This window comes from Bombus huntii, chromosome 2 (assembly GCF_024542735.1).
Source record: "Bombus huntii isolate Logan2020A chromosome 2, iyBomHunt1.1, whole genome shotgun sequence".
Lineage (NCBI taxonomy): Eukaryota > Metazoa > Arthropoda > Insecta > Hymenoptera > Apidae > Bombus > Bombus huntii.
In genome coordinates this window covers 5,452,536-5,465,133 of record NC_066239.1, presented here as the reverse complement: position 1 = coordinate 5,465,133, position 12,598 = coordinate 5,452,536, and the positions used below count along the sequence as shown (strand labels likewise).

General features: G+C 31.8%; 1 protein-coding gene and 2 long non-coding RNA genes across 20 annotated transcripts in view; 1 reads left to right on the top strand and 2 right to left on the bottom strand.

Moving 5' to 3' along the window:
- Positions 1-660: 660 nt before the first annotated feature.
- The window catches only part of LOC126877650 (farnesol dehydrogenase-like), a 39,347-nt gene continuing 27,409 nt past the window's right edge, over positions 661-12,598 (top strand). For 4 of the 17 annotated variants that reach the window (XM_050640260.1, XM_050640269.1, XM_050640262.1 and 1 more), the window contains exon 1: positions 661-897. In XM_050640260.1, coding sequence (XP_050496217.1) covers positions 685-897 — 213 coding nt within the window. In that variant the 5' untranslated portion in view covers positions 661-684. Of the gene's footprint in view, positions 983-2,072; positions 2,200-3,271; positions 3,405-3,686; positions 3,822-4,361; positions 4,618-9,382; positions 9,468-10,576; positions 10,704-11,753; positions 11,887-12,168; positions 12,304-12,598 lie in introns of all 17 variants that reach the window. The other 13 variants (XR_007695297.1, XR_007695303.1, XR_007695226.1 and 10 more) reach the window with 8 other exon arrangements.
- The window catches only part of LOC126877859 (uncharacterized), a 35,494-nt gene continuing 27,304 nt past the window's right edge, over positions 4,409-12,598 (bottom strand). Inside the window, exon 2 of the long non-coding RNA XR_007695388.1 lies at positions 4,409-4,535. This is a non-coding gene — a long non-coding RNA (uncharacterized LOC126877859). The remainder of the gene's footprint in view (positions 4,536-12,598) is intronic.
- LOC126877883 (uncharacterized) overlaps positions 4,995-12,598 on the bottom strand; it is a 30,290-nt gene continuing 22,686 nt past the window's right edge. The window contains exons 1-3 of one of the 2 annotated variants that reach the window (XR_007695423.1): positions 8,292-8,530; positions 5,369-5,974; positions 4,995-5,308 (exon numbers count right to left, since the gene is read on the bottom strand). This is a non-coding gene — a long non-coding RNA (uncharacterized LOC126877883). Of the gene's footprint in view, positions 5,309-5,368; positions 5,975-8,291; positions 8,531-12,598 lie in introns of those variants that run through there. The other variant, XR_007695426.1, reaches the window with a different exon arrangement.

The window sequence follows — 12,598 nt, the reverse complement described above, 5'->3', positions numbered from 1 at the left end:
TAACATGACTCAGTTGTTATAAGCAAAAACATGTAACAACCACTTATGTAGAATAAGTTTTCGGGATCTTATGGAATAGAGTGCTATTTTTGTATTGCATTTTATTTTTTATTTGTTATCAATATAAATATAAATAAGGTAACAATGAATATAAAGAATACCATAAATGGAGTTATAAAACTAGCCTTTCATTTCGACAAATGTTCATTCCTGAACATCGATAATTGATTAGAGTTTGTACTTAGCAACTGCAGCCGCTGTAGATACCTAGTACTTGTCTTTGTAGTGGATTGCTTTGATTATTTACATCGATTAATCATGACTACTCAACTCGTTGAAGGAGGAGGGGGACTGATTGTATGGAGCTATAGTTATACCTATGATTTATAGTTTACATGATCGCATTATCTGTCTCTCTATAATTTGCAACTGAAACATCCTTTTGTATTTTGCACGTTCTGTTTCGAGATATTTAACTAGTTGTATTTCATGTACTAGCCCTGCTAATTGAAGATCATTACATACACGTTTGTATGAAATGTACTGTATTACGTAAGTACTTACTTGGAACGACATATCATGAGTGAACACTGATTGGTAGAAATCAAGGTCAGTGCGTTCACTTCTTCATATAAAGTAACGCAATGCCTTCATTCGCAGTTACGTTGCGGTGAGCTAACAAGAATGATGAATCGTTGGTCCGGTAAAATAGCAGTTGTGACCGGTTCCAGCAGTGGAATCGGTCTTGCGATATCGACAGCTCTGGTTAGCCATGACATTAAAGTAGTTGGTTTGGGAAGAAGAAAAGACAAGCTTCGGGATGCTGCAGCAGAAATTGGAAAGGATAAATTTTTCCCCATCGAGTGCGATGTAACGAACGAAGAAGATATTCTTAAGGTGTTTAAATGGATCGACGAAAAGTTTGGTCGCCTTGACATTGTAGTGAATAATGCTGGAGTTGTTTGTGTCACACCTATCATCGGTAAAATATTTATGTTAAGTTATGTTAAAATACATATGTTTTACTAATATGTTTGCATTTGCATTTTCCTTTTTTCTGTAATCTTCTTTTTTTTTTAAGTATTGCCAGTAATCATAGGTTATATTATTATGCTACAGGTGTAAAATGGTTACACTAATCTAGATTCGTTTATCTACTATCTATAGTAGGAAAGCTTTCGTTGGACAAATAGTGTTGATGTGGAGTTAGTGTCCCAGATTTCTTCAGTATTAGCGGAGAAGTTACTTGTGTGGAAAATTTCAAGAAAATTACAATTTCGTTATCAGTACAACCGCTCGAGTTATTACAATAATTCCTTTGAATTATCGTGTTTGATTAAATTAATCTTCATGTAATCGGTTTACTGTTGAAGGCGTACCATAGTACGCGGAAAGAGTATTTATATACATTTGCATTAAAACATAAGCATTACAACTTTTGTTTTATTAGACCAGAAATTCAACCATACGAACAAAACAAATAGGATCCTTTTATTTTGCAAGCTATGTGATTTTCATTTGTTGCAATCTCTGCGTGATATTTATTCTGAAAAATCGCTATCTATTAATTACCACTGATATATTTCTGACGATTAGCACTTATGCTGTGTTAAAAATGCTTTGCAATATCAAAACTTCGCTGTGCATTAGTTATGTTCTGATCGAGATTTTCTTGCTCCAAATTTTCTAAATTCATCAGATAAAAAAGTTGTTACACGTGTTTAAGGAATATTCGAAGAATTTTTAAGAAAATCAAATCTGATACAAAAAAATTGTGTTCGCTATATTCGACTGATCTTTTCAAGTAAAATTCTACTATTCTAATATCTACTATTTCAAAATAATAATGCTTTCCTAGTCATTATTTTTAAATGTAAATGTTACAAATGTCAAATATTACATAAATAATACAGTTTTACTCGCGAAATTGAAGTTTTTTTTATCTAAACGTTGATTCTTACATGTCCCAACTGTTATATTTAATTACTCTTACTAATAATAGCTTGGATATATAATAATATTCAAAGATACATTTCTGTTTGTAATAACTAATCGTAAATATCCCGTTACAGACTCAAAAACCGAAGAATACCGTAGAGTCATTGATACCAACTTGATAGCACCAGCAATTTTTGCACGAGAAGCAGTAAAAGCTATGAAAAAATGCAACGCTTGCGGCCATATAATTAATATCTCCAGGTAACTCCATGTATTACATAAGAATATATTTCCTCCGTAATTTATTGATGGCAGCGTCGAATAAATATATCTGTGGAAAATGCCAAAGAATCTATCGTTCCGTTTGTCCTCTCAAATCTTAATTGTTTTTTGTTAATCTAAGCAAGTAGTTTTCATCTTTTATTTACAAACGGAGAAAACAAAAATGAAACATATAACTTTTATATTGAACACTACCAAATAAACTTGATTCGTTTGAATTTAATTTTTTGCCCAATATATTTTTATATGCACATGCATATAAAATTGCATGCATATTTTACGTATTTATTGAATTACATGTTATTTCTGAAATAATTAAACATTATAAAGACTATCGTTTTTCAAATGATATTTATTTCATTCTAGAGCAAACTTGAGTTGAATTCATGAAACACTTCCCCTAGCATATTATTAGAATTATTAAAAAAGTTATAATAGACATATCAGGCACGAAGTAAACGGAAACAAGTTTGTCTTCAATATAATATAAGGCCGGGAAAAATAAAGAATATTTGCATTTCTTCCAGATATATTAGGTTGTACCAAAAGTTTCTTTCGTTTTATAAAGAATTAATATTATTTTCATGTGTTGTTCATATGTTCCAATGGAACAGAATGCATGATACATAATTCGATAAAATAATATAACATAAGAAATGTTGTACATTTATTACTTCTTTATAAAACGAAACAAACTTTTGGGACAGCCTAATAGATTGATTTACCAAACTAAGATTTTATATATAGAATAAATTCAGCAATACGTCAATATCACTGTGTATCTCTAGATTTTTATATTCCACAATCTCTCCAATCGATCGAATTTCTATCGATATATGCAAGACATCCGAAATAGATAAAAAATATGAAAACAAGCAAAATGTCTGTGCTTATTTTTTCGTAGTTTGTACGTTATTACGAAGAACTTCAAAAAGATTCATTAAATTTCGTGATTTCGTAGAAATTAAACTATACTGTCTTCCATTATACTAATTTTTCACAGACAGTTTGATTAAATTATTACATTTTTTAATATGAAGCATATTTATAGCATTGCCGGATTACATCTTGAAGGTATAGCCATACCGATCGGCATGTACGGTCCTAGTAAATACGGTCTAAGAGCTCTAGGGATACAACTGCGTCACGAAATAATCGCGGCCAAGCTGAACGTCAAAATTACGGTAACAGCTCGTTATTTACATATGTATAGTATATTATTTAATGCCATCGTTAGTCCATACGTACAGACAAGAAAATGAAAATTTTCGAAGGTGTGGGAACATTTAAAACCTAAATCTAACAGATGGCGTTGATAGATATCGTTGTTATTTCTATAATTAAAATTGGCTCAACAAAATTGTCTATGATTTTTTATTAACGTAATTCTGAACAATCAGATATAAGCATGCACATACTATAAGAATAAATAATACTCACATGGTTTTATCTGTATATTTTAATAGAACATCAGCCCCGGAGCTGTGATGACGGATATGGTAAGAAGCGTCCGAGATGTCGTGAGCAATAATTTTATATTAAAAGTTGGAGACATTGCCGAAGCAGTGATCTACGCGTTAGGAACACCGGAAACGGTCGAGGTATGTATACATAAAATATCTGTTCACAAGAACATACACACTGTAACGTCTCTTAGTAAGATTATCGACATACATTTTAACCCACATCTTTAATTTCCTTTATGCCAATTTCGTTCGGACGTTCCCGCATATGTATTCATTTTATTTCGTTCCTAGTATAAGATCTGTATAAAAAAATATTATTTACTCCGTCGTTATATCAATTCATATAATTCGTATAACAACTATAGAGATAGATAACCCTTTTTATACAGTTGATTATTGAATTATTTTCTCGTTTATTTTATTGTTTTTATATTTATTTATGTTCCTTTATTTTACCTATTTGATATTTTCTTTTATTTCTTTCTATGCATACAATTTTTATATTTTTTTCTATAATATGTGGAAGTAAGCATTTTGTTGTTATAGGATGATAGATGATTATAGAATGATAGAATTTCTCCTTTCTCAATTAAGAACATATGTCAATATTATGTGAACGTTATTATTTTTACTCGTAATGATTAACTTCAATATTCATAGAAATACTGTTTGCAGATTCCGGAAATCACGGTAATACCACACGGCACGGGATTTATTTTGACACAGCGGGATTGACTTACAGTTAGTCATTACTTACATGCTGTTACATGCCGATTTTAATGAACTTCTCGCCTGATCACATCATTATATCAATGTACAATGGCGAAAAAATCAGTGTGTTACTCCTACCTTGCAAGTATCAGAGTAGTTGAAGACATATGTTGTTAGATATGCGATTAACGTTTTGTATCTACATTATTATTACTATTAGGTTATTACCATTTTTACAAAGGAATGTAAGAACCGATGACCTCATTAGAACGATTGTGAATCTTAATGCAATATGGTAAAATCAAGATGTATGTAGGAATGTTTTATGGAATAGAACTTTGGACACTCTATTAAATGGATCATCGTATTTAATAAAGAAATGGATTAGAAAACGGAGCTTTATATTTTTCCCTTTAAATATAAAAAAGGACGTCTTAGCCTAGATATGTTTATTACATAATTAAAACTGGTACGTATACATTTTACGACGTCTTACGCTGTTTTTAGCTTGGCATCGTCTTCTACAGATTAATTTCTGAAAACAAATATCAGCTGGCAGTTTTTACCGCGTGAAGTGTCTACATACGAGACCTTGCCAGAGCCCTAATCCAATCCACTTCCACTATATTTTTATTTGTCATTTGAATTGTACATAAATGCTGTTACTGTTGACAATGTGCGTCTGATGAACGTTTTGTTCTCCTTCCCTTTCTTACATGTATCTCTTGAGTGTTAGCTGTACCCAGTAATCTTAGGTACTTATATCTTATAGTCCGTCATGAAGTAATGAAATAACTAATGGCTATTTATGAAATTCGCGACATTCTTATATAGACTTTTTCGTATTGACGTGCAGCTGTTCGCGGGATCGTCCGCAGATCGCCGATCTGCGACGACTTTGACTCCTGAAACTGTTTGCGAATGACGACGATAAAATACACGTGTCAAAATACTATCGTGCAAGTACTTACTTGTGTTATATTTAGTTCGGAAATAATACTTATTTTTTCGTCGAGATTTTAAACTGTCATAAATATGTAGTTATTGATCGTCTGCAAATTTTAGTGTCTGTAAAATCTAGTACTCTCTATCCATTTCCTGTTCAATGCATATTCTTTCCAGTTGGCGCACGCATTCTATCTTGATATTCTTATAATCTTCGGAGTTTTGTGGCGTTCCGTAAGGAATTTTAATAATGTCATGCATCTTTCTTTGCGGTTCTCCGTAGTGTGAATTTTGGAGCGGCGAAATAAATGTTTTGATCGTGCAAAACAGTTTTGACAACAAATTCATTGATTAAATATCATGGTTACCGATTATCATTTATAACTGTTTATGATAATTCCACATGGCATGCGTACTTAGAAAATACATAATTATACTTACATCCGGATTTCGGATCGAGTTTGTTCGTTAACTTAGAACTCACCTCCTTGGGCTTCTTTTTGTTGCGCCAGAGGCGCTCGCACGTGACTTTTCCTAGAGCTGCCGTGACTTCGCATCAGATTCATCCTTGCAGACAATAATCCTAACCTTATCATAGGATCCCTGACTTTGCATCACTTTCGGTAGCATATCTGCTGATACAATTGCAACCGTATTTCATAAAATACCGTATCACGGTGCTCACAGTCTTAACTTGTAACACTCATATTTATGGATACAAGAGCACAAGTGGAAGTTGGATCAATTCAATACGAAATTTACGATTAGAATTGCTGGATTGTATTATCAGTTACCGAACACCTTGTATATGTAATATCTCTATCAAATTTCTGTCTTTGGAACTTTTCAAATATGAAAAGTAAATGTTACGAGATAAGCCTCAATTATTCGATTAAAATACACGTTATCACGTTTTGAATAAACAAAAAGTGAAATATCTCAGTAGGCATTACTTGAATACTTCTGGTGTCTATGTATGAAATATGATAGAGGTTAATATGCAAACAGTTCAATATATGCATGCATGTATTCTTTTTTCATTACAGAATCAAATCCAGTGCTTTTAAATATGACCATTATTTAGTGATCCCTATGAAGCGAGTGAAATCCTCTAACTATATGAAACTTTCTAGGGTACTACTAGTCTTACATGTTATAGGGATCAAGGAGAAAGATGAAGACATTGTAATTATCTTTAAGGGCCTTGACATATTTTTGTATAAATCACCATTGGTGATATTTTTTTAAGAGTATTGCTTTAGTAGGACTGTCATTGTTATCAGATTAGTTATATATATATTATATAGGCTGTAAATACATAGTATATATAGATAAAAATCATCATCAGAATAGAGCACCACAAGTACATATTGATCGTATATGTATCATATTTTATATAATGTCCAAAACGAATAGTATCTAACGACTTACATAGGCATAATTATTATCAACGTCAAGCTAAATGTGGCTATAGAAGTTAATGTGAGAAATATATAAAATATAATTTTCAATCGTAACGCATGCAGTGACATGCGTTGCAACGCGTTTAATATATGTATATTTTTTATATTGATAATTATACTCTGTTTCTTGCTATGTATTCTATTTATACTAAGTGCATAGATCAATGAAATAAATTAACGGGGAGTAGCCATTCAGCATGACTTGAAGTTTCATGAAATTTCAGATCAATCCAACTATGCAGTGTAATTCTCGTAACTAGTTGAGATGTAACTCTGTTCCAAATGAAACTGGGATAAATCGTAGACGAAAAATAAGGTTTAATTAATCATTCTTGTCGGGAGTGATGTACCATCTACAATATATGTAGATATCTTCGTTCCAAGGCAATAACGATCTAACTGCAAATTTGTCAATTCTGAGATAAACAAGTTCTCTGTCTCAGACATACCTAATATTTTCAGTATAACAGTTTCATAATTTCAATTATGCTTTTATGGAAATATTCGTTTTGTGGTCGTGATGAGTAAAAAACGACAAGCAGCAAAAGATGTTTGGGCGTCATAAAATAAATTAAAGTTATAGATCGTGGCATCGCTAAGCGAATAGACACTCGTCGCTTAACTGCCATTTGACTTATTCCTTACATACAATAAATCCGCAGACGTGACTTAGTCAATGATATAGGTTTGAATTATTTTCTGCTGCTCGTCCGTGCTCGATTTGCCGCTTTACCGCTTATTGCCTATCGAACGACTTATCTCTTACGGTTCTTTTGTATACTCACGACCTTAAGCTAGAATTATAAGACCGAATTATGTATGAAACATACAGTATGGCTATTGTAGTAAAGTACAAAATATAAAGTAATGTAAAATAACACTAGTGCAAGGTAAAACGATTATAACGTAGACTTAAAAAAAATGTGTGACAAGCGACACGATCTCATATTTAAAATAATGCCCAGTGAGTTCTGTGTACCTTTCGTATCGCAGCTTATGGATCAATCTCGTTCAGTTTTTAAACAAAAAAAAAAAAAAAAAAAAATTTCGTTGTTGGCTATCGTACTTCGTAAGAGTAACGATAAGAATGTTAATTACACAGACATGCTTAAGAGTAACTAGAGAAGGCAAAAAATATTGTTTATCTTAATATCATATAACATATACATTGTTACCTAATTACAAGCTTTACTAAATGAAATTTTCTTTCGGATCCTGAAATAGCGTTTCGTATTTGCGTCATTGTGGCGCTGCAACGGTGATATGTCTATCAGTAAAATTGATAAAGCTAATCAAGTAGTATTGCTAAAATTGCGTGTATCTAAGTAATCGGCAGAATTTGTATGTAACAAGATAAGCGGTTTGTAATATTAGATAAAGTGTGTTTTTACATCTCGAAATTTTTCATAAATACATACAAATCTGCGGTCTATTCATCATTAACAAAGTAACAAAGTGGCAATTCTACAATATTTAATCTCCTTACCTTACCCTTCGCTGGTAGTTCCGCTTGAATGTTATGTCATTAATTGAAGAATTGTCACATTGGAAAATATTGCGATCTTAATTGAATACTATGATGGGATCCACTATCCAAGATTTCAAGTAAATGTTTTATTATAAAGTAACATCAACATGTACCCGTCATTTTTCTCAGTTAAAACATATAAGAAACGCGCTCGGAGCAGAAAAATTTTTGAAAGAAATCGTAATTGCCAACTCATCATGAGTAGATCATCACTATTTTACGGGTGTAGTACATGTAATAGTTACGTTAAACATGAGTCAGCTATTTGAAGCAAATACATGTAACGATCACTTGGCTAGAATAGCTTTTCGAGATGGTATAAAATAGAGAGCTATTTTTGATATTGTTACTTTTTTGCGACAATGTTTGTTCCTAAACATTAGTAACTAACTAGGAATTACACTCATTAATTCTAATCGCTATAGATATTTATTATTGCGTATCTTTACGCAATGTAATTCGAATGTTTGCACTGACTAATGCAACTATGGAGGAGGGGCGAGGGGAGCGGACGTATAGCTATAGTTATAGTTATAATTCCTGTATCGAATATACTTCATAAAGAAAATATAATCGCGATCATTACCAGAATCGCAACATCAGCTTCTCTATAACTTTCTGTATTTTTCGTATTACACCTTTATGTATTTTTTACTTTGTGTTTTGAGATATTTAGCTCGTTGCATTGAAACTGAGCACTCTGTAGATTGCATTCTAGGTAATTGCTATGAGACGTCTCAAGTGGTTGCGACTGGTAGGGGCAAGAGTCTGAAATCTCTTTTTAAACTACAACGGAATACTTCCACGCGTAGTGACTTTGTAGCACGGCAATACGAATGATGAATCGCTGGATTGGAAAAGTAGCACTTGTGAGCGGTTCGAGCGGAGGAATCGGTCTCGCGATATCGAAAGCTCTGGCTACCCATGGCATTAAAATAGTTGGTTTGGGAAGAAGAATAGACAAACTTCAGGATGCTACAGCAGAAATTGGAAAGGATAAATTTTTTCCGATCGAGTGCGATATAACGAACGAAGAAGATATTCTTAAGGTGTTCAAATGGATCGACGAAAAGTTTGGTCGCCTTGATATTTTAGTGAATAATGCTGGAGTTCTTAGTCCCACACCTATCATCGGTAAAAATATTTATTCATATCGATATATGGTATTTTACGAATATGCTTCGATTTTAATTTTCCTTATTTCTCTATTCTTCTTTCTTTTTAAGTATTGCCAGTAATCATAGGTTATATTATTATGCTACAGGTGTAAAATGGTTACACTAATCTAGATTCGTTTATCTACTATCTATAGTAGGAAAGCTTTCGTTGGACAAATAGTGTTGATGTGGAGTTAGTGTCCCAGATTTCTTCAGTATTAGCGGAGAAGTTACTTGTGTGAAAAATTTCAAGAAAATTACAATTTCGTTATCAGTACAACCGCTCGAGTTATTACAATAATTCCTTTGAATTATCGTGTTTGATTAAATTAATCTTCATGTAATCGGTTTACTGTTGAAGGCGTACCATAGTACGCGGAAAGAGTATTTATATACATTTGCATTAAAACATAAGCATTACAACTTTTGTTTTGTTAGACCAGAAATTCAACCATACGAACAAAACAAATAGGATCCTTTTATTTTGCAAGCTATGTGATTTTCATTTGTTGCCATCTCTGCGTGGTATTTATTCTGAAAAATCGCTATCTATTAATTATCACTGATATGTTGCTGACGATTAGCACTTATGCTGTGTTAAAAATGCTTTGCAATATCAAAACTTCGCTGTGCATTAGTTATGTTCTGATCGAGATTTTCTTGCTCCAAATTTTCTAAATTCATCAGATAAAAAAGTTGTTACACGTGTTTAAGAAATATTCGAAAAATTTTTAGGAAAATGAAATCTGATACAAAAAAATTGTGTTCGCTATATTCGACCGATCTTTTCAAGTAAAATTCAAATTTTGTTTGCGTCCAGATGTTTGCTTTCCTACAATATCTACTATTTCAAAAGAATAATGCTTTCCTAGTCATTATTTTTAAATGTAAATGTTACAAATGTCAAATATTACATAAATAATACAGTTTTACTCGCGAAATTGAAGTTTTTTTTATCTAAACGTTGATTCTTACATGTTCCAACTGTTATATTTAATTACTCTTACTAATAATAGCTTGGATATATAATAATATTCAAAGATACATTTCTGTTTGTAATAACTAATCGTAAATATCCCGTTACAGACTCAAAAACCGAAGAATACCGTAGAGTCATTGATACCAACTTGATAGCACCAGCAATTTTTACACGAGAAGCAGTAAAAGCTATGAAAAAATGCAACGCTTGCGGCCATATAATTAATATCTCCAGGTAACTCCATGTATTACATAAGAATATATTTCCTCCGTAATTTACTGATGGCAGCGTCGAATAAATATATCTGTGGAAAATGCCAAAGAATCTATCGTTCCGTTTGTCCTCTCAAATCTTAATTGTTTTTTGTTAATCTAAGCAAGTAGTTTTCACCTTTTACTTACAAACGGAGAAAACAAAAATGAAACATATAACTTTTATATTGAACACTACCAAATAAACTCGATTCGTTTGAATTTAATTTTTTGCCCAATATATTTTTATATGCACATTTTACGTATTTATCGAATTACATGTTATTTCTGAAATAATTAAACATTATAAGGACTATCGTTTTTCAAATGATATTTATTTCATTCTAGAGCAAACTTGAGTTGAATTCATGAAACACTTCCCCTAGCATATTATTAGAATTATTAAAAAAGTTATAATAGACATATCAGGCACGAAGTAAACGGAAACAAGTTTGTCTTCAATACAATATAAGGCCGGGAAAAATAAAGAATATTTGCATTTCTTCCAGATATATTAGGTTGTACCAAAAGTTTCTTTCGTTTTATAAAGAATTAATATTATTTTCATGTGTTGTTCATATGTTCCAATGGAATAGAAAGCATGATACATAATTCGATAAAATAATATAAAACAAGAAATGTTGTACATTTATTACTTCTTTATAAAACGAAACAAACTTTTGGGACAGCCTAATAGATTGATTTATCAAACTAAGATTTTATATATAGAATAAATTCAGCAATACGTCAATGTCACTGTGTATCTCTAGATTTTTATATTCCACAATCTCTCCAATCGATCGAATTTCTATCGATATATGCAAGACATCCGAAATAGATAAAAAATATGAAAACAAGCAAAATGTCTGTGCTTATTTTTTCGTAGTTTGTACGTTATTACGAAGAACTTCAAAAAGATTCATTAAATTCCGTGATTTCGTAGAAATTAAACTATACTGTCTTCCATTATACTAATTTTTCACAGACAATTTGATTAAATTATTACATTTTTTAATATGAAGCATATTTATAGCATTGCCGGATTACATCTTGAAGGTATAGCCGTACCGATCGGCATGTACGGTCCTAGTAAATACGGTCTAAGAGCTCTAGGGATAGAACTCCGTCACGAAATAATCGCAGCCAAGCTGAACGTCAAAATCACGGTAACAGCTCGTTATTTACATATGTATAGTATATTATTTAATGTCATCGTTAGTCCATACGTACAGACAAGAAAATGAAAATTTTCGAAGGTGTGGGAACATTTAAAACCTAAATCTAACAGATGGCGTTGATAGATATCGTTGTTATTTCTATAATTAAAATTAGCTCAACAAAATTGTCTATGATTTTTTATTAACGTAATTCTGAACAATCAGATATAAGCATGCACATACTATAAGAATAAATAATACTCACATGGTTTTATCTGTATATTTTAATAGAACATCAGCCCCGGAGCTGTGATGACGGATATGATAAAAAGTGTCCAAGATGTCGTGAGCAATAATTTTATATTAAAAGCTGAAGACATTGCCGAAGCAGTGATCTACGCGTTAGGAACACCGGAAACGGTCGAGGTATGTATACATAAAATATCTGTTCACAAGAACATACACACTGTAACGTCTCTTAGTAAGATTATCGACACACATTTTAACCCACATCTTTAATTTCCTTTATGCCAATTTCGTTCGGACGTTCCCGCATATGTACTCATTTTATTTCGTTCCTAGTATAAGATCTGTATAAAAAAATATTATTTACGCCGTCGTTATATCAATTCATATAATTCGTATAACAACTATAGAGATAGATAACCCTTTTTATACAGTTGATTATTGAATTATGTTCTTTCCTATTTTATTGTTTTTC